This window comes from Tinamus guttatus, unplaced genomic scaffold, assembly GCF_059628265.1.
Source record: "Tinamus guttatus ecotype Peru unplaced genomic scaffold, ASM5962826v1 Tinamus_guttatus_pri_ptg000049l, whole genome shotgun sequence".
Taxonomy (NCBI): Eukaryota; Metazoa; Chordata; class Aves; order Tinamiformes; family Tinamidae; genus Tinamus; species Tinamus guttatus.
This window is the reverse complement of record NW_028288583.1, coordinates 438,416-463,262: the sequence shown is the minus strand read 5'-3', so window position 1 is coordinate 463,262 and position 24,847 is coordinate 438,416. Positions and strand designations below refer to the sequence as shown.

The 24,847-nt window shown below is 60.0% G+C and overlaps 2 protein-coding genes and 1 long non-coding RNA gene across 4 annotated transcripts in view; 1 reads left to right on the top strand and 2 right to left on the bottom strand.

Moving 5' to 3' along the window:
- LOC148595876 (uncharacterized) overlaps window positions 1-24,847 on the bottom strand; it is a 355,837-nt gene that overhangs the window by 38,145 nt on the left and 292,845 nt on the right. The window lies entirely within an intron of this gene.
- STRIP1 (striatin interacting protein 1) lies at window positions 109-9,053 on the top strand. Of its 2 annotated transcripts, none has more exons than XM_088539787.1 (21): window positions 109-166; window positions 797-866; window positions 1,371-1,445; window positions 1,725-1,859; window positions 2,260-2,380; window positions 2,759-2,827; window positions 3,108-3,214; window positions 3,377-3,504; window positions 3,906-4,088; window positions 4,215-4,432; window positions 4,651-4,716; window positions 4,904-4,967; window positions 5,438-5,509; window positions 5,766-5,840; window positions 6,069-6,166; window positions 6,839-6,965; window positions 7,051-7,151; window positions 7,339-7,405; window positions 7,642-7,746; window positions 7,842-8,046; window positions 8,802-9,053. In XM_088539787.1, the coding sequence occupies exons 1-21, from the start codon at window positions 116-118 to the stop codon at window positions 9,047-9,049; spliced, it is 2,385 nt and encodes a 794-aa protein (XP_088395913.1). In that variant the 5' UTR covers window positions 109-115; the 3' UTR covers window positions 9,050-9,053. The 2 variants fall into 2 exon arrangements, with proteins under 2 accessions (XP_088395913.1, XP_088395912.1); XM_088539786.1 differs by lacking the exon at window positions 109-166 and adding an exon at window positions 210-347.
- Window positions 10,632-13,939, bottom strand: ALX3 (ALX homeobox 3). The gene is made up of 4 exons (XM_088539816.1): window positions 13,735-13,939; window positions 11,807-12,051; window positions 11,371-11,433; window positions 10,632-10,913 (listed from the first exon to the last, which is right to left on the bottom strand). The coding sequence occupies exons 1-4, from the start codon at window positions 13,937-13,939 to the stop codon at window positions 10,632-10,634; spliced, it is 795 nt and encodes a 264-aa protein (XP_088395942.1).

The following is a 24,847-nucleotide window of genomic DNA, read 5'->3' as shown; positions in this document are numbered from 1 at the left end:
GGCGCCACTCCCAGCATGGCCGCCGGCGGGGGGGCGGGGCTGTGCGCCACACCTAAGATGGCCGGTGGGGCGGAGCTCCCAGGCGCAGCGGGTGGGTCCTGCCGTCACTCCCAACATGGCGGCAGCCCTGCCCCGGCTCTCCCTGCCGCTCCCGCGAGAAGGGGGGGTGAGTCCTCGCGAGAGCTCGGCGCGGCGCAGGGGCGGCCGACATGGAGCCGGGCGGCGGCAGCGCGGGGGGACCGGGCCCGGCCGCGGCGCCGCTCCCGGGCAACAACAAGGCGCGGGCCGGGGCGGCGCCGCCGGGCAAGGCCCGCGACCTGGGCCGGCCGCCGCGCAAGGACTCCGAGGTCAGCGCCGCGGCGCGGGGGGCGCGCGGGCCCGGCCCGGTACCGGCTCGGGACTGGCCTCAGGGCTCAGTGCCCGCTCCGGCCGGGGTCCTCGGTCCTGCCCGCGCCCGTCCCCGGGGGCTGTCCCCGTTGCCGCGGGCCCTCGTCTCGCACCGTAGTCGCCTCCTCCCGGCGTTTCCCCGGTGCGGGGCTCGCGCTGCCCCGTGGCCCTACAAAACTGCCCCGTTCCCACCCCGCGCAACGGGCCCCGGCCCGGGGACGCGGCGGCCGCGGCGGCCGCGAGGCCCGAGCGGGATGCGGGAGGTGGCTTAGGGGTTGCCTTGGCAACGGCCGATCCCTGAAACTGCGGATGGAGCCCGGGCCTCGCTGCCGTGATCGGGACCGTCGGGAGGGCTGCTGCATTCCGGCAAGAAATCCGGGATTTAACCCAGGTTTTGTTTTGCTTTCAGGGCTATTCGGAGTCCCCAGACCTGGAGTTTGAATATGCCGATACCGATAAATGGGCAGCAGAGCTTTCTGGTAAGGAAATTGGCCCAATGGATCAACTGATCGGCCGCTGTTTCTTTCTTGATAGTGATTAAACGGGCTTCATCGACATCAGTGCAGCTTTGCTGATGTCTTTAAGCACCTCATTTTTGTTAAAAAGGGTGCGATGTCACGTAATTATTTTTTTGCCATGTGCTGGGTGGCATTTTGCGTTTCCCTCGTCCTGGTTGCAGCAGCAGTTAGCCTGGCCGCATTGCTCCTCAGGTTCTTGAAGCAGCAGCTTTTCCTTGCAAAGGTGAATCCCAAACTCGGCAGGCGCGTTGCTGCAGTGTGAAACAGCACCTTGAAATTGTTTAGCCATGAAAGCACCTAAATTGGAGAAAAAGAAAAGGTGGAAGCAACTGTTTTGGTGGTTGATGGCAGCTGGCGCTGCCTGGGGGCCGGCGTCGGCTCTTCCCGGTGGTTTTCCTGCCATGTCCCAGTATCCGCGAGCGCGTCGGGAGAAACCCAACCGGTTTCTCTGCGCTTCCTTGGCAGAGCTCTACAGCTACACGGAAGGGCCCGAGTTCCTGCTCAACCGCAAGTGCTTTGAGGAAGACTTCAGGATCCACGGTGAGAGGCTCCTCCTGCGCCTCCGCGCGCTCCGGGCAGGGACGGGATGTGCCGGGATGGATGTGCGAGAGCGGCAGCTCTTCACCGGCTGGACGGGCACCCGAGCGAGGCAGGGCTTGTCCCTGTGCCCACGTCACGCGTGTCCGGTGACATCCGCAGCCTCCACGAGCGCCCGGTTCCGTGGGGCAGCCCTGCTTGCCCTCGCGCTGGATGCTTGGAGTTTCTGAATGACAGAGGGGGGCTCTCCGTGTCCTCATCCCGGTGGCCTTGGCTTTTCAGTGCGGGACAAGAAGTGGACCGAGCTGGACAAGAACCAGCATCGCACTCACGCCATGCGGCTCCTGGACGGGCTGGAGGTGACGGCGCGCGAGAAGCGGCTGCGCGTGGCCCGCGCCATCCTCTACGTTGCCCAAGGTACCACGTGGCGCTACCGCTGCTTCGTGACCTTCCCCCTGCTCCATCCTGGCGACCTGTTGGAAACTATGGGTTTAAAATGCCTAAACTCCTTAGTGTGTCCTTGGTATCACCTGGGGTGATTGGGACTTAAGGGAATCTCTCATGGTCTTTCAGGTTAGAGGCTTTTAACAGCACCGAGAGCCAAAAGTTTTATAGGAGATCCTAAATTTGGCAGTTCTGATGCTAAATTTGGCAGTTTTGATGTGCTATCCTGACTGTTACCCACAAGGGGGCAGTTCTGCCCCCTGCATCTGCTTCCTTGTTTTAAAACTTATGGATGTGGTTTCCATTCTCTCTTGCTGGCAGCATGGGAGGGCCTGGGGATTCCTGCAGGGATGCAGCAAGGATGTTGTTACAGGCACTTTTGGGGAGTGCAGCTCCGAGGCCGACGTGCAGGCCTGGATGAGGTACAACATCTTCCTGCTGCTGGAAGTGGGGACGTTCAACGCGCTGGTGGAGCTGCTCAACATGGAGATCGAGTGAGTGCCGGGGAGAGACACTCCGAGGTGGTCCCGGAGCTCTTGGCATGGGACTTTCCAGCTGGTGGCAGCTGCTTTGTCCCCGATCTCACTCCCTGGCTATCTCTAATTTAATCCTTGCGGTACTGGAATGCCTCCCATTGTTTGGGAGTGCTCTGTAATGCAGGGTTATATGCAAGTTGTACCGAAATTCTTTCTGGCTGTGCTGTTTGGCAGCAAGCACTAGCGGGTCTGGTCCTCCTCCCTCGACCTCCCTGTGAATTTGGGACTCGTTGCAGCAGCGCCTGGCCCGAGGGCTGGTGCTGCTGGGCGGGCTGCTCGTGGCAGGCTTAAAATCTCTCGAAAGCCCCCATGTCTGAGGCTCTTCTCCCTCCGCAGCAACAGCGCAGCTTGCAGCAGCGCCGTGAGGAAACCTGCCATCTCGCTGGCCGACAGCACGGACCTGAGGTACGGAGACGGGGTCGGGATGAGGCGGCAGCGGCTCCTCGGCATGGAGCCGAAGGCAGGGGAGCGGGGCAGGGCAGGGGCTGCTTCTGTGCGTTAACTTGCGGGTCAGTTTGTACCTCCTAGGCTGTCCCGTGGCAAAGCCTGAGCCCGGGTGCCTTGGTGTGAGCGGGCGAGTGGAAGCAGGCGGTGACCTTGGCAAATCCCGGCTTCCCGCAGAGCACAGGGTGCCCGCACGGCCTCGTGTCCCATGGGAATTATCCAGTTTTTTCGCTCTTTGCAGAGTGCTGCTGAACATCATGTACCTGATCGTGGAGACGGTCCGGCAGGAGGCCGACGGGGACAAGGCGGAGTGGAAGGCCACGAGGCAGACGTTCCGCGCGGAGCTGGGTATAACGGGATGGAGGCTCCCGGGGGCAGGAGCAGACGGTGGCGGCTGGATCTGGGCATCGGTTAATGGGAGCGGGTGGCATCGGGTTGGTTCCTGCCAGGCTGTCGGCAGGGGCTTTGTGCAGGCTGGAGACCAGCCCTGCTGTCGTTGTGCGAATCCAGGAGCGCCGCTGTACAACAACGAGCCCTTCTCTGTCATGCTTTTTGGGATGGTGACCAAATTCTGCAGCGGCCATGCTCCGCACTTCCCCATGAAAAAGGTGCTGCTCTTGCTCTGGAAGACTGTGCTGGTGAGTGAGAGGCCGAGGGGTGTGTTGAGACATGTCTGGTAGTTTTATCTTTGACAAGGGAAGGAAATTCTGTCCCCCCGAGCTGGCTTAAATCTGGGTAGTTGCCCCATGGAGGGGTGGTTGGTCTCTAGAGCTGGACTCCAAAGTGCAGCCAAAACGAGGTCCTGAGCTCAGTTCAGTGCAAAGGAGAAGGTCCAGCTGCCTCTGCTGCAATTACCCAGCACCTTCCTGTCCCTTTGGTCCTGCTTGGGGAGGAAAACGGCGTGGGGACGGATAGGTCTTGCTCTGCCCTGTGGAGGATTTGGGCCTCTTGGTGGATTTGGGAAGGGCAGGAGGAGAAGCCCTGGGTGCTGCGTGTCGGGGAGGCTCCCGCCCTCAGGGCCCCGTGGGCTCCCCTGCAGTGCACGCTCGGGGGCTTCGAGGAGCTGCAGAGCATGAAGGCGGAGAAGCGGGAGATCCTGGGCCTCCCGCCGCTGCCCGAGGACAGCATCAAGGTGATCCGGAACATGAGAGCCGCGTCCCCGCCGGCGTCCGCCTCCGACCTCATCGAGCAGCAGCAGAAGCGAGGCCGGCGGGAGCACAAGGTGAGGCCGGAGCAGGGGCTGGGGACAGTGACAGTGACGGTGATCAAGGGACAGCTGGGCCCGGGACAAGCCACCTTGGAGCATCTCCTACCCAGGGAATTTACCCAGCTCCTTCCCTCTCTCCAGGCCCTGATCAAGCAGGACAACCTCGATGCCTTCAATGAGCGGGACCCTTACAAAGCCGATGACTCCCGCGAGGAAGAGGAGGAAAACGATGACGACAACAGCCTGGAGGGAGAGACCTTCCCCCTGGAACGTGATGAAGTGATGCCACCCCCCACCCAGCACCCCCCCAGCGACCGCATCGCCTGCCCCAAGGGCCTTCCTTGGGCCCCTAAGGTCCGGTGAGTCCGGGGGGCTGCATCCTGGGCCAGGCTCTGGGGAGAGCTGGAGTCACTGGCCAGGGAAGACAGCGGAGGTTGAATAGCCCATCACTGTGAAGCTCAGCAAGGGGCTGGGGGATCAATCTGGTGGCCTCTTTGGTGGCTTTTCTTCTGCTGGGATGGGCATGGTACTGCATGCCGAAGATGCAGCGTTGTCGGCTTGCATCCCTTTCCTGCAGGGAGAAAGACATCGAGATGTTCCTGGAGTCCAGCCGCAGCAAGTTCATCGGCTACACTCTGGGCAGGTAGGTAGCCAGCTTGAGGGGCTGCCAGTTTGGGGGACCGTGGCAGAGGCCACTCGTGTGCCAGGTGTCATGGCCCCCCCATTGCCACCGCGGAAGCCCTGAACTTGCCAGCTCCTCTCAGCGGCAGTTTTGGATCTGCCGCTGGAGTTGGCTCCTCACCCATCCTGGCTCTTCCCTGTCTCTCTAGTGACACCAACACCGTGGTGGGCTTGCCCAGGCCGATCCATGAGAGCATCCGCACCCTGAAGCAGGTGAGGAATTCCTCTGATCTCGGACTTCGTGCGGGCGCCCCTTCCCCTGCCCGAGGCGCCGTTTGCAGGGCAGGGCAAGGGCTTCATTTTCCTGGCTTCTCTCTGCCCCGCGAGGCGAGAGGCCTCGAGTTTCCTTCCCTTTCCTGGTCTCCCAGGCCGAGTCCCTTCCTCGTCCGCTTTTCCTTTCTTACCTGGGCTTGTCCAGAGGCGAGAAGAGTAGTTGTCACCTTGTCTGCCGGGGTCAGACCATGAGCGTTAGATGTGTCTAACGGCCAGGAATGACAGAGGTTTCTGCAGAGCTGGTGGGGCAGAGCAGCACAGGAATGACAGAGGTTTCTGCAGAGCCGGTGGGACAGAGCAGGCTGCTGTCACGCTGGGGCACTGCAGGACGCACCGGGGGGACACTGGGGTGGTGGCACCGCTGGTGGCTGGGGCTCTGGAGCACGAGGCCCCGCTCTGTCTCCCTGCAGCACAAGTACACGTCGATCGCGGAGGTGCAGGTGCACATGGAGGACGAGTATCTGCGCTCCCCGCTCTCGGGGGTGAGTGTGGGGCGAAGGGGGACACAGATCCCTGCGTGGGAGCTGCGGGTGCTCGGATCTGCCAGGTCTTTGGGCATGGAGCGGGTGGAGGCTGTCCTGGGCTCCTGGGAAAGGAGTTTCTCCAGGGGCAGAGTGGGGTTGTGCTGGGAACGGGGAGTGTCCTGGCTTTGCCGTGGGATGGGGGAGCCTGGGGCTGGCCCGGCCCTGCTCTGCGGGGTGCTCTTGGTGTGAGGTTGTCTCGTGTCTTTGGTGCCAGGGGGAAGAGGAAGTGGAGCAAGTTCCTGCCGAGATCCTGTACCAGGGCCTGCTGCCGAGCCTGCCGCAGTACATGGTGAGCGGGGGAGCTCCGCGGGACCCCCGGGCCCTTCCCTCTGTCCCTCAGGCTCACCTGGAGGTGCCTGCTCCTGGGGTCTCTGTTCTCTGCCCCTTTCCAGTGATGCCCTCCAGGTCTTCTCTCCTAACATGTACATTCTTGTGCATGTTACTTTATCCTGTGACTGGCCGGGTGGGCCATGCCTGGTCTCTCCCATTCCCTGGTCCAGCTCTTGCTTCTCCTCAGATTGCTCTGTTGAAGATCCTCCTCGCTGCAGCCCCCACTTCCAAAGCCAAGACGGACTCCATCAACATCCTGGCAGACGTGTTGCCGGAGGAGATGCCGTGAGTGACCCTGGAGGTGCTGGGTGGCAGCAGTAACGCAGCAGAGCGTGGGTTGGAGCCTGGCAGGGTGCAGCAAAGCTCACGGGGCAGCGCCAGGCTTGGCCTCATTCAGCTTGGGAAGCTCCTCTGCCCTCCCTGTTTCCCAGTGGACCCGGTTTCCACGGGATGCAGGATTTGCCTTTGCTGATCGTGGTGACCTCATGGCACCGTTCAGCAGTGTCCGTGCGGCTCCCTGGTAGTGGCTGCTTTCCGAGGGCAGGGAGAGCAGCTCTGAGTGCTGCACGGAGGGGCTCGACCTTGTGTTTTGGGGGTGAAGTGCAGCCAGTGGCCACTGTTGGGTTGGTAACCTGGGATGCATAGAATCATAGAATGCTTAGGGTTGGAAGGGACCTCTAGAGGTCATCTAGTCCAACCCCCCTGCACACGCAGGGTCACCTAGAGCACGTGGCACAGGACTGCATCCAAGCGGGTTTTGAAGATCTCCAGAGAAGGAGACTCCACAACCTCTCTGGGCAGCCTGTTCCAGTGCTCTGTCACCCTCACTGTTAAGAAATAAGGGGACAGGGATTAAGGGACAGGAGGGACGTGGAAGGGAAGGGTGTGTGGGGTGTTCCTCGGGGCTGGCAGGGTGCAGACAGTGTCCCAGCCTGAGGGTCCCTTCCTGTCCCTCAGGACCACGGTGCTGCAGAGCATGAAGCTGGGGGTGGATGTCAATCGGCACAAGGAGATCATCGTCAAAGCCATTTCCGCCGTGCTGCTCCTCCTGCTCAAACACTTCAAGCTCAATCACATTTACCAGGTGAGGAGGGCCGGGGTCCCAGCACCCTGCCAGGGGGCTGGGGACCCCCCAGGGTGGCTCCCCGCTCACCTGCCTTTGCTCCCAGTTCGAGTACATGGCCCAGCACCTGGTCTTCGCCAACTGCATCCCGCTCATCCTCAAGTTCTTCAACCAGAACATCATGTCCTACATCACGGCCAAAAACAGGTAGTGGAAGGAGGCCGCGGGGAGCCCAGCTGGGTGCGGGGTGGGGGCTCCCTGCTTGCTTTGCTCCCCGCTCCATGGGGTCTCCCTGGCCATGGCTTGGACGCAGGCAGGCGTCCCTGTCCTGCGGGATAGGGCTGCGTCACCCCTACCCCAGGTGGGAGCAACGTTTCCCCCCTCGTTTCGGCAGCATTTCCGTCCTGGACTACCCGTACTGCGTGGTGCACGAGCTGCCGGAGCTGACGGCTGAGAGCCTGGTAAGCTGCTTCCTCATCCCCCAGGCCCGTGGACACGCTCAGCAGGCCGGGTGGCTTCTTGGAGGGGACAGGACCGCGTCACCCTGCCCTGGCACCCTGGCAGCTCCTGGGCGTTCGGTGGGGACCGCGGGTGCCTCCGATCCGACAACCAGCTCGGCCGGGCGAGGATCCTCGGAGCGGAACGGCCTCCCCGCTCCGATCCCTCCCTGTTCCTTCAACCTTTGCTTTCCCTGCAGGAAGCCGGAGATAACAACCAGTTTTGCTGGAGGAACCTGTTCTCCTGCATAAACCTCCTGCGCATCCTCAACAAGCTGACCAAGTGGAAGCACTCGCGCACCATGGTGAGGCGGCGCCGCTCGCTCGGCAGCGCCGCGCGGGACGGCCCCGTGCCGCCCTCCTCACCCTGCTCCCCTCCCGGGGGTGGCTTTGCCCGCAGATGCTGGTCGTGTTCAAGTCGGCGCCCATCCTGAAGCGGGCGCTGAAGGTGAAGCAGGCCATGATGCAGCTCTACGTGCTGAAGCTGCTCAAGGTGCAGACCAAGTACCTGGGCCGCCAGTGGAGGAAGAGCAACATGAAGACCATGTCGGCCATCTACCAGAAAGTGCGGCACCGCCTCAATGACGACTGGGCCTACGGCAACGGTGCGTCCTTTGCGCCGCTGCCAGGCGTCCTCCTGTCCTTCCTGCCCCGCGTGGGGACGCGTTGGAGCCACTGCTTCCCCGGGCTGGGCTCCGGGGGTGGATTTGGGGTGGCAGCGGAGGGGGAAAGGAGTTGGGGCTGATGGATTTGGCTGATGGGCCACCAAGGAGCTCCCCTCTGGCCCCCTCTGCTCTGCTGAGGCTGCACTGGAGCACTGGGGGCAGTTCTGGGCTCCCCAGGACAGGAGGGACGTGGGGCCTCTAGAGAGGGGCTAGCGCAGGGACACGAAGATGATGAAGGGACTGGAGCATCTATCGAATGGGGACAGACTGAGCGAGCGGGGCCTGTTTAGCCTGGAGAAGAGAAGATTGAGAGGAGACTTGATCAATATGGACAAATAACCTGAGCGGAGAGTGCAGGGAGGATGGGGCCAAACTCTTCTCCATGGTGGCCAGTGACAGAACAGGGGGTCCTGGGCACCAGTTGAAGCGCAGGAGGCTCCCTCTCCATGTGAGGAAGAACTTCTTTCCTGGGAGGGTGCCAGAGCCCTCGCACAGGCTGCCCAGGGAGGCTGTGGAGGCTCCTTCTCTGGAGATCTTCAACCAGCCTGGATGCTCCTGGGTGTACCCCGTGCCCTGGGTGTCCCCCGTGCCCTGGGTGTCCCTCCTGGAGCAAGGGGGTTGGCCTAGATGGCCCTAGAGCTCCTTGCCACCCTCAACCCTGTTTGATGATGTGACCCCCCTTTCCCTCCGGCCAGACCTGGACGCCCGGCCCTGGGACTTCCAGGCGGAGGAGTGCGCCCTGCGCGCCAGCATCGAGCGCTTCAACGCGCGCCGCTACGAGCGCGCGCACGGCAACCCCGACTTCCTGCCCGTGGACAACTGCCTGCAGAGCGTGCTGGGCCAGCGCGTGGAGCTACCCGAGGATTTCCAGGTCAACTACGACCTGTGGCTGGAGAGGGAGGTCTTCTCGCGGCCCATCTCCTGGGAGGAGCTGCTGCAGTGACGGCGGAGGCGGCGGGAGGCCCCGCTCCGATGCCTCCTCTCCCTCAGCCTCCTCCCGGGCTGCGCCGGACTCGATCCCGATCCCAGGGTGCCCGCGCAGCGGAGGGGCCGGAGCTGCTGGACACGTCCCAGCTCCCTCCTGCCTCTTCCAACCCACCTTTTCCACTCGCGCTGGGCGAGGGGGGCAGATCAGGGGTGAGGGGCCCTTGGGTGCTGCTGTGGGACGCGGGAACAGGGAGTCCGCGGAACTGGGAAACGCGGAGCCGTGGTGGGACCCCTGGGCTTGGCCCCCCCTTGCGTGAGGGGCCGAGGGGGGCCGGGGCCTGCAGTCAACCCCCACCCCGTGGGGTGGACGAGCTGTACATTTTTATATATATATATAATATACATACACACATCCACGTGCCATCTGTGAGCTGAGCGCGTCTGGCCTCCCCTGTGGCTTTTCCAGGGGAGGAATCAAGGGATGAGTGCGCAGCGAGGGGATGGGGGGGTGGCTGGATCCAAGCGGGACCCCCGCCCCGGCTGCTCCTATGGGGCTGCTCCGTGGGGCTCCGTGTCCCCGGCTCGTCCTGGGGCTGCCACATGAGGAGGAGGAGGAGGAGGAAGGCCAAGCAGCAGCTTGGGCGCAGCCTCCAGCTGCACAGGGGCTTGCGGGGACCCAAAAATGGGTCCAAAAAAGCAGAAGAGGGGGAAGGCAGAGGGAAGCGGCCGTCGCTGCGGTGCCCCGCGGGCGCAGATGAGGTGCGAGGAGGGCCGAGCACTTCATCACCCCCGCCCAGCGCTGCTTTTATAGCGCCGGCGCGGCCGTAAATAACTTATTAAAAACGTGGTTTATTGTTTATAAACGGAGCACAAATGCTGGCGGGGTGGGGGGCTGCCCGGGGTGGGCTCAGCACCCCTGGGAGGCGCCGGGGGCAGGATCCAGCTGGGGGTTTTTCCACCCGGGAACCTGGTTGCCTCCTGGGTGCTTTTCCAGCGGTGTGCGGTACCCCCCGGAGCCCAGATGTGGCCGTAACCCCTTTGTCCCCACCAAACCTCCATGAAACCACCCTTTTGGGTGACCCCCCCTTGGGGTTGTTTCGGCTTTTTCCTCATTCCGAGCAGCCTCCAGTGATGATTTCCTGTACCAGATGAAAGCCTGGGAAGGTTGGATGAACCAGGCACAGGGCGGCTGAAAACAACCCCAAGAGGCACCAGCTTTGGGTTCGGTGTCTTTATCCAGGACACGGCTCCTCCACGAGCTTCCCGGGGGCCGGGAGATGCTCCTGGGCTCCGGTGAGACCCGGGAATCTCCAAAGCCGACAGCTCCCAGGGCCTCAAGTCCTTCCCCGTGCGAGGCCGCAGAGCTCCCTCCATCCCGTCTCTCCGCCAGGCCCTCAATGTCCTTTTTTTGGGGTGAAGATGCTGGTTTTGGAGTCCTGAAGCCCCGAGCTCCAGCGCTGGCAGCCCCTGCTGCAGCCGGGTCCCCCTGCGCCATCCCCAGCAGGAGGGGGGACAAGAGGCACCGCAGCGGGATGGATCCAGGGGAGGTGACGGGCGGCTCCGGGGAGTCCTGGGGGTCTCGTCCCCGCGCGGGGGGCTCACGTGGCCCAGCCCAGGAGGCCGCCGGCCTCTCTGCTTCTCGCCCGCAGCGGCACCAACCCGGGCGCCTTCGCGTCGGGCTCCGGCGCCGCGGGGAAGCGGGGGAGGCCCGGCAGGGGGTAGAGGCCGCCGGAGGCACCGGGAGAGCCGGCGGGGAGGCCCGCGAAGCCGCCGGAGCCGCCGGGCGCGGGGGGGTACGGAGCCGCGCGCGGGGCCGGGATGCTCTCCGGGACCGCGGCGCCCGCCGGGATGCCGGGGCCGGGCCACGGGTTGTGCTGCAGCTGGGGGGAAAAAGAAAGAAAAAGGGGAAACCAAGCGGCAGAGCCAAGGGGGGAGGCCGGGTTAGCGCAGGAGGGAATGGGGGCAATTCCTTATGCCTGGGGGGCATCCCTGGGGCACAGCTCTAGGATGCTGTGGCTTTGCTTTAATGCCCTGGAGAGGACAATCCTATTGGAAATGCTTTTAAATGCCTCTTTTTATTTTTTTTTCCCTCCACATAAATTATGCTTAATTTTGCACATAATTTTTGCGATTCCCCCTTGGGAGGGGGCACTTGCCACCCCTGGGGACCCGTTTTGGGGAATAGGTCCCCCCCGACTGTTTTCAGCATGTTCCCCAGTGGCGCATGGGTGGCTGCATCCCAAATCTCCCATCCCCTGAGTTCTGCTGGAATCCGCCCCCCACGATCCACTGGGTTTTTGTCCCGTGGTGACGGAGCCGCGCAGGGGGGTTTCTCACCTCCGGGATTTTGCCGTAGCGCTCCCGTTTCCGCCACTTGGCCCGGCGGTTCTGGAACCAGACCTGGAAGGAGGGATGGGACGGGACTGCCGTGAGCTGGGACGCGGTGCCGGTCCTGCTGCCAATCCCTGCCCGCTGCGGCGCGGGATGCACTGCTCCGCATCCCATCCAACGTGGGGCTTCCCTGCACGCGAGGACCGGCCGGCTTTTTGCAGCAGCAAAGGAGCAAAATCCCTCTTTTTTTGGGGGGGAAACATAACCTGACACAGCGTGGGACTCCCCAGGCTCCACTCGCTCCAGCGGCCCCACGTGCCCTCCGGGGGTTGCTGGGGGATAACGGGACCAGCAGCATCTCCCTGGGGTCCCCACCACGAGCAACATCCAATTTGCCGGGAATTCCATCCAATCCCCCATCCCAGCTATTCCCGGCGCCTACCTGCACCCTGGCTTCGGTGAGCTCGGTGCGCAGGGCCAGCTGCTCCCGCGCGTAGACGTCCGGGTAATGGGTCTTCTGGAAAACCTTCTCCAGCTCCTCGAGCTGGAAGGTGCTGAAGGTCGTCCTGTTCCTCCGCTTTTTGGCCTTGGCCTTGGCCAGCGCCGCGGGCCCGGGGGCACCCGCGGGTGCTGCCAGCGGGCAGCCCAGCTCCGCCTGGGAGCCGCCTCTGCAGCCCTTCGTGCTGCCTGAAGGAAGGCGAGAAACCCCTCGGATCCGGAGACGATCCCGCTCTGGCAAAGGGAGGAAATCGCCTCCTTGGGCAATTCCCCCTTCCCAGCCTGTCACCGTGTGGCCAGGGGACCCTGCTGTCCCGCACACCCGCTCGGGGCTCTGCACCCCGCGGCGGCCGCCAGCTTCCAAAGCAGCCTGTTTTTTTCCAGACTTCCCCCTTTCGTTTTTGGTTGTTTCCTAATTAAGGCAATTTGGGGTTACTCTGCACAACCAAGGGGCAGCTGCTTTGAATTAATGGGAAAACGGTATCTCCGGGTGAGTCAAGGGGCGATTTCTCCCTTTTCCCTGCCGGTACCGACCCCGCTCCGTGTCCCGGCAGCTTTGCTATTTCCTCTTCACTTTGTCTCCCGAACGGCTCAGCCGGACGGCGGGAGGCTTTAACAAAAATAATAGAGCTGATTCCAGATCAAAGACCAAAGCCAAACAACACCCCCTCCCAGAAAAAAATCCAAAAAGTGAAAAAAAAAAGAAAAAGAAAGAAAGAAAGAAAAATCCTGATGCACAAATTTGTCCCCTAAACTCATAGATTTTTTTTTTCTTTCCTGTTTTCTAAGGCACCAAATGCATTTCCAAGTGCATTTCCAAGTGACCCGGGGGTTTTCGGCATTGGAGACAAATAAATAAATGGCCCTAACGAAGGAGAAGGCAGGAAGGGGACAAAGCGGACGGGAAAAGGGAAGAGGGAGCTGATTCCCACCCACCCCCCAAAATTGACACCCCCTCAAAGGTTCTGCAGGGAGGACGGCGGGAGCAGCTGGGGAGCAGCTGCACAATCACGGGGGGAAACGGGAGGGGAGCGGAGACCCCGGAGGGGCTCCGGGCCCGTGGGGGAGTGGAACGGAGCGGAGCGGAACCCGCGGCGCCGGGCGCGGGCACCAGGTAAGCGCGGCCCCGGCGCCGCCGCTCCCGGCCTCCCGCCGCCCGGTTTAGCTTTAATATTGAAAAAGAGAGAGGAAAAAAAAAAAAAAAAAAAATGGAGGCGGGAGATTAAAGGCTCGGGGGGAACCGGCGAACTCTGTCGGGACGGGGACAGGGAGGTTTGTATCGCCGGGTGAGGCGGCTGCGGTCCCAACGGTCGCGACAGCAGGCGCACGGCGGCCCCCATCTCTCTCCCTCTTCTTTTTCCCCCATTTTTCCCTCATTTCCTTCCCTCTGAGCCCACGTTTTGTTGCTGTTGTTGTTTGTTTGTTTGCTTTGTTTTTGGAGAAAAGAAAAGCGCCTCGGGCAGCGGCGCCTCCCGGGGAGCTCGGGCCGTGTCGCGACAGCGGCCGTGTCGGGAGGGCGACAGAGCAGCTTGAGGAGGGGAGGGGGGGCAGAGGGAGGCTCTGGGGCTGCGACCCGCGAGGACAGATCGGGGACAGATCGTGTCTCTGGGGCGGGCGGCGGAGCCGGGGCCCCGGCGCCCCCATGTCCCTCCCGGCCGTCCCGTGTCTGTCGCGAGCACCGAGGGGACTTTGTCACCCTGCGGGAAGCAGGATCGGGCCCTCCCCGTGCAGGCCTGGCCCCCACGTCGCTTTGTGAAGAGCCCCCAAAACTGGGGGCAGAGAGAGACCAAAGGAGGGAAGAGAAGCAGGAAGGGGGTCAGGGAGGGGGTGGCAGCTCCCCCGCCAAGGCCACCCGGCCACTCGCGCCGGTACCTGCAGCCCCGATGGGGCAGAAGGGCTTCCCGTTGATGGCGGTGGTGAGGGGGGGTCCCGGGTACGGGGGCTCTGCCCTGTGCGGGGGCCCGTGGGCGCCGAGCGGCAGCGGGTGTTGGGGGGGGCCCGGCGGGGTGGCCCCGAAGGTGCCGCCGGGGGCTCGCGGTGGCCGCGGGGGGACGGCCGGGCGGCCGGGCACCTCCATCCCGCGCGGCGGAGCGGCCGGGGCGGCGGCGGGGAGCGGATTTTGTGCGGCGCCGGGCGGGAGGGGGATGGGGCTGATGGGGAGGGATCGCCAAGACCCCCCCCCGACACCCCTAGCCCCCTTCACCGCCCCTCACGTGTGTCCTCCCATCCCCTCTGTTAACCCTCTAATCCCGGTTTCCCCCCCCCAGGCCCATGGCCGGACGCCTGGGTCCCTTTCCTGGATGGCAGGACGAGTCCCCCCACCTTTAAGGCTGGGAATCCCAGTCCTCCTCTCCCGTCTCTCCCATGTCCATGCGCTCCAGGGAGTGCCCAGGGCCCTGCCTTGATTTAAAGCTTCATCCCCAACTACTGCAAGCAGTCAGGGGAGATATTGCCCTTTTTCCATCCTCTTTTGAGAGACCCTTGTTTTTTTTTCCCTGCCAAGGCTGAGGCCTGGGCAGGTTGTTTCAGGGATGAGTGGGACCCTGAGGACGGGGATGCAGCTCGATCTGCACCCAGCAGCACGATGTCACCTTGTGCCTGGCCTCGGGGTGACGCAGAGATGTTTTATTACCCCCGGCACCGCGCGAAGAGGAAATAAAAAGGATCCCGCTCGGAAGAGCCAGCGATAAAACCGTAATGGAATCCGTACGTCCTGCCAGCGCTCACGGCAGCGGCGCGCGCCGGAGCATTGCGGAAAAGCCCCTTTACGGACAGGCTCCGCACGCCGTAAATCCCGGCCAGGTCCCCTCAGCAGCCCTTTCCCTTTGCTGTCCCTTCCCCATGGCTGGCAGGGCCGGGATTCCCTTTTTTCCCCCACCTTTGGGGGGAATTACAGTGCGAATTGTGGCTACCCCAGGTCTCTATGCCGGCTGGTCCACAACAAACCGTTAAGTGTTATTAAACGCAGCATGACTAGCATAAAGGTTTATTGGTTTTCCTATGGGCGTTTCAAGGCTTTTCATAGTGATGGATGTGCAGGATGCTTTGGGATGTGCTGTCTTCCCAGGCAGGAGCCCGTCGCTATCCGGCATTTTTGCTCGTGGCCCCTTGTCCCAAACCAGAGCCACTTGTGGAGGAAAAACCCGAGGGGTTTTGAGGAGCAGCTTTTCCCTGTGTCCGATTCGATTGCAGGACGGAATGCATCTGGTTCTGTTCCTGGCTTGGAGCAAGGTTTTGCATCTCAATTTTATTTAATTTCAAGAGGATTTGCATCTTGAAGGAAGCTCCCTGCATCACCGAGACCTGCAAAGGTACCGCGAGCTTTGGAAACGCTCCCAAGGACAAAGCAGGATCCTCCTGCTCCAAGGACACGCTTGGCTCGCTCCCGAATCCGAAGGGACAAGCCTGGGGACAAGTCACCAGCGCAGAAGTCACCAAAACACCCTCCATCCCATAGAATCCCTGGCAAGTGAGCAGGAGCGCTGGATCCGGAGGCTCCTTCCCAGCCCGGGGACTCCCCTCCGCATCCAGCTCCCTGCCTGTTCCCCAAGCTCCTCCCTGGGTTTTTGGACAAGTTTTCTGGTTTTAGCTTCTTTGCCAATGATTATTTTTTACGGAGCGGCAACTTTGCTTCACTCAGATCAAACGGCAGTGCCTGGACTTGGGATTTTTTTTTTTCCCCCGAGGAAAAATGACTTTATTTAATTCCCCAAGGCGGGAATTTTCCATGCGGATCGTACCCCTGCTCTGTGTTAGAGCGGGAGCCAGAGCCACTCGTCCTGAGCAGACAGAAAATCCATCAGTTCTGCTGAGCCAAAAGCTGGATTTGGTGTTTAATGAAGCTGAGAAAGTACCAAATTATCCCACTTTTAGTGCTCGCTAAGGAAGCACAAGCACAAACCAACTCCCGCGTATTATAATAATAATATTAACAATATAAATAATAATTAATAGTGCAAAAATTCCTTTCTGTGTCCCACACATTTATTGCCCCCCAGTGCAATTCTCTGATAACTTCCCATGTGTAAATCGGGTTACGCACAAAAGCCCTGGGCATTTCTGTACCTGCAAGCGGACGGGAACTCACGGAGCTCGCGGTCCGATCGCGCCGCGGATGCGCGTTCCCCCCCATCCTTGCACTAATATATAAGTTGGAGCAGGAATTTTATGTTGGAATAACTTATCCTAAGTGCTACGGCCCGTGGAGGGAGCACGGAGCGGGACGCGGGTGCAATCCCAGCCCCGGGAGCAAGCGCGCGGTTCGTCATTCCGGCAGCGCGGAGCGCGGGGCGAGCGCCCGGAGCCGCTTTTGTTTGCGGTGGCATTTCCCTTGGCTGGGGGGTGGAAAAAAGAAGGAAAAAATCTATTTTGGCTCAATCCAGAGCAGTGTCAAAACTAGCAGTTTTCTGCAGCTGCTGAATTTAGGGAAAAAAGCGGGAAACAACAACAAAAAAGCAAGTGTTTATGAAGTGCTTCTGAGATGTGATGGCCCCCGGGGGAGCTCTCGGAGCAAATTGCCTTAAACCCCGGGATCGGCCCGCGGATTCCCGTGTTTCCTTCGGGCTCCGGGATTGCGGCGGGTTGGTGGCACTGAGTCCGGCTGGGATTCATGGGGTGCCTGGTCCCTCTCTGCCCAGTGTCCCAGAGTAAAAAGAATAAGAAAAGGGAAACAAGGAAAAATCTAAAAAAAAAAAAAAAAAAAACCCAAAAAGTTAAATTTAACAAATTAAAAATACTCCTAAAATACAAAAAAAAAAAAGCAAGATAAATGCAATGAAAAAAAAAGAAACTCCAGTAAGTGTAAAAGCCTCTGAAAACTAAAAGACCTAAAGCAAACCAACTAAAAAAAAAATTAACCCTTGCACAATTAAGGACCCTCTCCAAAAATCAACACAAAGCAAATAAAATGAAAATAACCAAATAAAAGCAAAAAAAAAGAAGAGTAAAATAAAGATAAAAAGGCAAAATAAAAAATAACAAAATAAGAAAGCAAAATAAAGATAGTAGACTAAAGAGAATGGAAGAAAGATAGAAGGAAGATAACAAAACAGAAAAGCAAAATAAAAAGCACAAAATAAAAGAACAAAAAAAAACAAATAAAACAAGAAAATAATGATAAAAAAACTCTAAAAAACCCAAAGAGTAAATAAATAATATTTATATATATATAAATATATATAAATTTTATATATATTGGGAAGGGGAAAGGGGAGAGCTGGAGGCAGTACATGGACACTGGGGGTCTGGGGCTTAGAAAGCAGAAGGGGTCGGTAAAACGGGGCCGAATGGGCAAATTTGGGGCTAAATAAGGGAAAATGCCAAGCAGGGGGAGGCTGAAAGTTGTACCCACCAGCACCGACGAAATGGGGCTCCGTAAATCAGGACCAAGGCCGACAAGTGCAGCCCGCGGGCAGCGTCCGGAGCACCCGGCACTGCCGGCTCCCTGCAAAAACATCCCAATAAATCTGGGAGTAATCATTCCCGACGGAGTGCTGCAAAAGCACCGGAAAACATTTTCTTCCCTTAAAACGTAAGTGGAAAATTTATAGTCGTGAGAGGAGCAGTTTTCTCCCGAGAGGCAGCGGGAACCGGGGAGGCAGAGAAACTCCCCCCGTGTGCTCACACGGGGCAAATCCTGAAATCTGGGGAGAAATTTGGGATGGGGGAAAGGAAAAGGAGGAAAATACCCCAAACTGGAGCCGCCTGTCTTCAATTGTGTCTCAAAAGGACCGTGAAGCCCAAACGGAGCCAACAAGTTGCTGTCCGTTACCTTCTGGTTTGCGTTTAGCTTTCGGGGAGGAAAATGAGAGAAAAAAGAAAAAAAGGGGGGAAAAATTCCCCTTTTCCAAAACCTCCTCCTTGCTCCAGGGGCAGATTTATTTTATTAACCGGCCGGCACCTGAAAGCAATCGGCTCTGCGCGGCGCGGGGGAGGCCGCGGGCTCCTCTTTTCTCGCCGCTGTCGCCGCTCCGTCCCCCTCCCCACGGCCCCAGCCTGGCGCTCGCGGCTCCTGTTTCCCTCGGGAAAAAAGGAAAAAGACGGCGGCGAGCCCTGCTGCTGGGGGGGATCCGCTGGGATGGATGGATGGAGGGAGGGATGGAGGGATGGAGGGATGGACGGATGGAGGGATGGATGGAGGGATGGATGGATGGAGGGAGGGATGGAGGGATGGACGGATGGAGGGATGGATGGAGGGATGGATGGATGGAGGGACAGACGGATGGAGGGATGGATGGAGGGATGGATGGATGGAGGGAGGGATGGATGGATGCATGGATGGAGGGATGGATGGATGGACGGATGGATGGATGGAGGGAGGGATGGATGGAGGGACGGACGGATGGAGGGATGGATGGAGGGATGGACCGGCATGGTTTCCCGCCTGTGGACTGCGCAAGTGGTCTCGGTACCTGTCAGCGAATGAAGCCCGACAGCGTGGCAGGAGCGTGGGCTGCCCGAGAACCAGATGGGGGCCATCAGGGCTGCTGGTGGCCACGGGTTTGTTTGCCTGGCCTGTGGTTCTGGTTCCGCTCCTGCTCCTCTGGCTGCTTCCAAGCGCGTGGGGACCGGCCGCTGGCAGCCCCTGTCCGGGTGCCCAGCGCGCGGGCGGAGGTGGCCCCGTGTTCCTCAGGTCCGCGATGGAGGGATGGATGGATGCAGGGATGGAGGGAGGGAGGAAGGGATGCATGGATGCAGGGATGAATGGAGGGATGGAGGATAGATGGATGGGTGCACGGATGAATGGAAAGTGGAGACCAGGATTAGATAAGGCAACAGGGCCAGATAAGGACATTGGAGGTGACAAGGCAACACCAGCCAGACTTGGCCGCGGCGTCACTTGTCCCAGAGAAGCTCCTGGCCTTGGCCCCGGGGCTCCCCGAGCTCATCAGACCTCAGCCCTACCCGGCTCCGGCCGGGTCCGGTTGCTCAGGGGCTTTGTGGCCACCAGCCCCCCTTCCCGCTGCCCCAGGTTGCACCAACATCCCCATCTCCATCCCGGGTGACCCGAGGAGGGACATGGGGCAGGTCCGGCCCTGGGTCCAGCCTGTCCCCGGGGTTTCCTCCCACCTTCTGCCACCAGGGCCTCATCTCCGGATCCCGGCTCTCTGTCCCCACCGTGACCTCCCCTATTCCTGACCCAGGGGTTTCCTCCTAATCCCAGGCAGCTCCAACAAGGAGAAGCAGAAACAGCTTTGACCTTTCAACTGCCAATTTCCCTATGAGGAGCCGCGAGCTGCTCCATGTCTCAGAGATCCCTTGATCACGCAGAAACATAAATGTGTCTTTTCAGTAATTCCCCCGTCAAAAAAACATTCCCAGGAAAACATTCAGTCGAGGAGCATTGAGCAGTTTTATCCCTGCTGAGGAGCAGGTCCAGAGCCTGCAATGTGGATAGGAGGAACCCAGGGTCGATGGAGCAGTCGGAGCAATAGCCCGGCTGCTGGATGGGAGATGCCAGTCACTCACAGGGTTGTTTGAATGGATTTTGGGAAAGCAGTGAGTTAATGCCAGGATTTCACCCATCAAAATCCAGCTTTAGGGTTACCCTCCCCGTTCCCCAAATAACCTGCGGCGTTTTCACATTAAGTCCCCTGGGAGCTGCTGGTGAGGAAGGATCCGCCGGGATCACCCTGTCCTGCTCCAGGAACTGCCCTTCCCCAGCTTGTGACAGTACCGGGAAATGCCCCGAATCAGAGCAATTCCAATGTCTTTAGGAGGTTTCAGATCCGGGGAATCTTATGGCGGGAGCTGAGCACAATGCTCCTCCCTTGCAGCACCATGAGAGCAGCAGAACACGTTTTGAGGAGAAACAGGCTAGAATCCTTATTATCCTTTGGGTGCTGCTACTTCCGTGCCTTTCCATGGGGATTTTTCCCCAGGAGATGGATCTGACCTGGCTGCTTGGCTGTGCCTGCCGGTCCCTATTGCTCCCCATCCCTCCTTCCTCATAGCCTCTCTATCCGTCCGTCTGTCCCGGTATTCCAGCCATCCTTCCCTCCGCTCTGGGTTTTCTTCTGTTTCCAGGAGGAAGCAGAGCACCCGCTTCCCCCGCGATGCCGCCAGGCTCTAATGGGTCCCACGTGGCCCAAGGAGCCCCCCGGGCTCCGAGATCTCCGGCGGGAGCAGATTTAATATCCCGCGCCCGGCTGCAGCTCTCCCCGGCATTAACCCCGTTCCGTCACGCTCCTTAGCCGGGGCCGCGGGAGGCAGGATTCCGCTCTCCACGCATCCGCCTGGAGAGATGCCCGGGACCTGCCGGACAAGAGAGAATATTTCGGGGAAGGCAGATTCCGGGCTGCAGCTTGGGGGGATTTGCCAGAAGAAAATGCTGGAAAAAGCAACTTTTGGAAGAAAAACGCTGCCAGCGGCACTCAGTGGGACCTGCCCGCCCCATCCTTCTGGCATGGAGCAGAGCGACTGGATTTGGATGAAGGTTCATGGAGCTCCAGCCTCTCCCGATTGCGCAGGAATGTGCCAGAGCACCTGAAGGCAAAGGCCATGTTTATTGCTTTAATAAATGCGGAGCAGACGGCTCGGAGCAGGGAGAGGCTCTCTGGGATGGATGGATGGGTGGATCGGGAGGAGGCAGAGCTGGGAGGATCCCGGTGCCATTGCCAGGTGATCCCAGTAGCAGCCCTCCCCGCGCAGGCTCCACCAGTTAAAAAGCTCTCGTCTCCCTCCCTGGCCTGGATTTTAATGGTTTTGGGGGGGCTTAGGGACAAGCCCTGCTTGGAGCTGGGCTGGAGAGATGGAGCAATTACGATGGATCCGTGTGTGCTCCGGTGCTCCCGGTCGCTCTCTTTGCACCTATCCCAGCAGGAGGCTTCGGTACGGAGGCATCAGCCTCCGGAGGCAGCGCTGGCTCCTGGAGGCTCCTATCAGGCCCAATTTCCTGCGGGATTGGTGACAAGAAGCCGATGCTCCGGCATGGAAACCTGAGGCCCTGGTGCTGGGAACAGGGATCCCTGGGGACTGTGGTGGAGAATGAGCAGATCCCGCTGCTTCCCCTCATCCCCGTGTGCCTTTGGAGATGCCCCCGGTCCTAGTGCCGCAGCGTCACCCAAATGGGTTCCACCTTCGAGCAGCATCTTCTAGACCCAGCCACAGCGGAGAGAAACCATCTCCAGGCTTCCTCATCCCGTTCCCAAGCTGGAATTCATTCACCTCCAGGGCTGCCCCATCCCAGCCACCCACATTGGAGGGCAGAGGGAAAACCAGGCATCGCTGCAGGGCCGGCTGACCCGGCCTGGTGTCTGACTTGGCTCCAGTGCCCTGTAGGAAGCGCTGGACAACCGATGCCTGCCTGGAATTGCCCTGATTTAATGGAGCCGGTTCCTGGACCAGCTCGGAGCGACGCGCCAGGCGCCGCAGCGATCAAACTAACCTGATTTCGTCAAGAGGCTCCTGGTCAGTGAGGGAGTTAATTCCTCCAGACCAGCTGCTTCCCAATGGATTATGGCCAGGCCAATCAATGCGTTTTTGCCCTGGATGGGCGGCGTTCCCAACTGGATGCTCTGGGACAGTGCCTGTGAAGCTGCCCAAATCCTCATTTTTCACCCCAATATATTAGCATCCAGCCAAAGGGCTGTACTTGGGGAAGGCAGATGCTTTGTGGGCTTTTACTTATTTATTTATTTTTGTCAGGAGTTGGCCAAAAACCCAGTTGCATCAGTGCCGGGGCTGGCGACTCTCATGAGATGGAGCCAGAGGGGACACGACGGGTCCCCAGGGGATGTCATCGCTCCCACCTAGTGTCATCGGGGCTTTGCAGGGCGCTGGTTTGGCAGCAACGTCTCCTCACGAGGGAGAGCCCTAAAACTGCTGCGTTCTGCTCATTTACCCTCCAATTTGGGGAGCTTTAGGGGTTTTCCCATGGAGGAAGTGCAGTTTCCACCCAAAAGGCCGGTGCCCCTGAGCTGGGCTGGATCCGATCCCCAGCACCCCCATCCCCTCTGCACCAGGGCTTTTGATTCCCAAGGGATTCCCAATTCTTTCCCAAGGGAGCTGATAGCAACAAGCTGCCTGTGTCCCCCTGGGGTCTGCCACGGTCTCCTGGAGCGTCTCTCCAGCACTTCCTCCTTCCCTTGTCAGGGCAGGAAAATTATTTATTGCCTTCAACACAATTAACACGTTGCAATCCCAAACTGCCGGCAGCTGCTCAGCAGCATTTCCCATGGCAGGATCCCAAAGCAGCAATTTTTGCCTCTCTTTTCCACTGTTTTGGCAGGACCAATGAGCTCAGCTTGCTCCTGGTCTCCAGGGATGCCTGGACTTGCCTGGTTCCTGCAGGTAAATCCAGCTGGGATACCACAGGGTGGGGCGGAGAGGGTGGGCAATTCGGGCCAGCCCTTCCTTGTCTGGATCAATGGTGCCCGCATGGAGCTAGGTGGAGGATCCCAGGAATCGGGATGAGGAATCTCCCAGATCCATGAGATCGCCTCTCAACCCCAGGCCCTGCTTTGGCTCCTACCTCCCCTCGCTCCCCTTGAAGCTCGAGTGGCTGCAGAGGCGCCACAAACTCATCACAGGGGTGAGTAGCCGGCGAGCCCCACGGAGCTGTGGAGCACCCCCCTTTCCCAAGGAAGGAAAAGTAATTCCCAGTAATCCTGTTTGCAAGGATGGGGCGAGGAAAGAGCAGCTGCCGCCGCCCCTGTGTGCTCCCCCTCAATCCAGCCAGCTGCCTTCTCCTGCTAGGGAGTATCCTATAATCCGTCACCGTGGCACTATGGATGGACCCGGAATATTCTGCCTGTGGCTCTGGCCTAAGGTGGGTGCAATTTGGAGGAGAAAAGTCTCAAAAGTCCAAGCCACCCACTGGCACATCCAATCTGCGCACCCTGATCTGGCCTGGATCTGTCCCTGGGTCCATCTCTGTCATCGGAGGTTGGGCTGCCCCTGCGGCAAATCTTTTTTTTTTCCTTTTTCCCACCCATCTTTCCCTAAACTCCTGTTTTAAGGGAGGTGGGAGCAAGGGAGCTCTGTGGCGACGCTCTCCCCTGTGGCTCTGGGTGGTTTTCTGGGATGAATCCCGGATTGTCATGGGCAGAGCCGAGGTGTTGGACATCCCAAGAGATGCTTCCACCCAGCCCCGTAAATCACTGCCAGGCCAATGAGCCAATGGGAGTGCAGGGGCTGCAGTGCACCGGTGGCATGGCCAATGGGCTGCTGGCTTTTTTGCATGCATAATGAGGGACTAATTAGCTACTGGGGTTTCCTCTCCTGCATTTTTGGCCCCCAAAAAGGCAGATGAAAGGGACTGTGGGGACTGCGTGTTGTGATAGGGCCTCTCCAAAGCCTCTGTGACAGTGGGAACCTCTAAAAGCCACCACAGTCAGGGATCAGTGGCCTTGACCACCAGCACGGTGGTGGACATGGACCACAGTGTGGATCCTGCCCCTGGGAGGGTACCTGGTTCCTTGGATTGGTTCCCCAGTGGGTTATTTTGGGAAACTGCTTCCTTGCTGGGAACAGGGTGGGAAAAAGCCCTAGTCTTTGCCATTGGCCCCGCAGCAAGAGGGATGGCAGTGAGGACACCCCTGTGATCCCCGGCTCCTAGGGGAGGTGGCACCTGGATGCTCTGGGATGCTCCGTGCTGTCTCCCCTTGCCGGTAGGAAAGCTGGGCTCACGCGGCACTGCGGCGCCCGGCTCGTGCTGGCTCTTCCCCTGGGATTTGTCCGTCCTGCTCCGTGCTTCATTCCTGAGGAATCGCAGCAGCGTCTTGGCACGGCCGCCAGGATTTCGGCAGCATCCCCTGCTGCTCCTGACGGCTGCTGAGTTTTCCTGTGCGTGTTCCCAGCCCTTCCAGGAGGCTCTGGGAGCTGGCGAGAGCCCGGGCCAGGGCTGGTCATGTCCCCTGCGGGTCCCGCCTGGCAGGGACCGGGGCCAAGCGGGTGCTGGTGGCGGGAGCAATCAGAGCCGCGCTGAAACAAGCCTGAGGAATGAAAAGTCCCCAGAGCAGATGGTGCTCCTGTCTCCCTGCCACCACCCCCAGCTTTCCCTTTTCCCAGCCTCTCTCCTGGCTCCTCCGATTTCTGCTTTCACTTAGTCTTTGTCTCCCCACTCTGGCATCCTCCTTGTTCCCGTCATCTCCATCATTCCCCTGCTGGCATTTTCCTCCCTCTGTGGTTCTCTGGGACCATACGCTGGATGTTCCCGGTGCCCAGCAAACCCACAGCTCCGTCCACTGGGTTTGTGTGCTCGGGAGAGGAGGATTCTTATCTTGGGAAACGGGGACACTGAGGCAGGGATGGAGGCTGGGTGCCAGGCTGGGTGCCAGGGGCTCCCTGTTCCCCAGGGCTGTGCTGATCTTCCCCATTCCCACTGTGGAAACATCTTTCCAGGTGCTTTGTGCTCTGGCTTTCAGAGCTGTAAATTGCAGGGAACGAAGGAGGAAAGGCAAGAAGAGGTGAAAATATCCCATTGGATCATCCTGTTCAGATGAGTCCTATACTGTCCAGGCTCCTTTTGCACCCGGGCATTCCCCTTTGGTCCCCACCATGGAGATCAGCTCTGACCGCGGGATACACTTGCAGGTGATGCAACCCAAAGGGAGCCAAAATGTTCCCGGATGCGTTTGCAATCCCATTGCCACCCAACAGGACCTGACTCTGCTCCGGCACGTTCACTGCTCTGGATTGATACCTCCGGCTCTGGCTCCCTCTGGACTATCTGGGCTGCTGCCAGGTTTGTGGTGCCTCCGAAGGGACTTCTGGGCCCAGCTTGTCCTGGCAGCAGCTCCGTGTGGTGACAGCATCAGGGATGCGGCCACCTCCAGGCGTGGATGGAGCCCGTTTGCCAGGCAGACAATTGCTGCCTGCAAGATATCCCATGGGAAGGATGAGCTGGGATGGGACGGGGGGAAATTCCAGCAGACTGTGGCCTTGGCAGATCCCTCCAGGGGAGCCGCCTGCTTTGCCAGTCCCTGCTTGACGCTCCGTGGAGCAGGAGGAAGGTCCAGCACCCCGGCATATCCATCCCTGCTCC

Excerpts from the sequence above, each read along its gene's own strand:
- STRIP1 (XM_088539786.1), top strand. The coding sequence starts at position 210 with ATGGAGCCGGGCGGCGGCAGCGCGGGGGGACCGGGCCCGGCCGCGGCG. Across the intron at positions 3,215-3,376 it reads GACGTTCCGCGCGGAGCTGG|GAGCGCCGCTGTACAACAAC; the intron begins GTATAACGGGAT and ends GTGCGAATCCAG. Across the intron at positions 4,717-4,903 it reads ATCGGCTACACTCTGGGCAG|TGACACCAACACCGTGGTGG; the intron begins GTAGGTAGCCAG and ends CTGTCTCTCTAG.
- ALX3 (XM_088539816.1), bottom strand. The coding sequence starts at position 13,939 with ATGGAGGTGCCCGGCCGCCCGGCCGTCCCCCCGCGGCCACCGCGAGCC. Across the intron at positions 12,052-13,734 it reads CTGCCCCATCGGGGCTGCAG|GCAGCACGAAGGGCTGCAGA; the intron begins GTACCGGCGCGA and ends GCCTTCCTTCAG. Across the intron at positions 10,914-11,370 it reads GCTACGGCAAAATCCCGGAG|CTGCAGCACAACCCGTGGCC; the intron begins GTGAGAAACCCC and ends TTTTCCCCCCAG.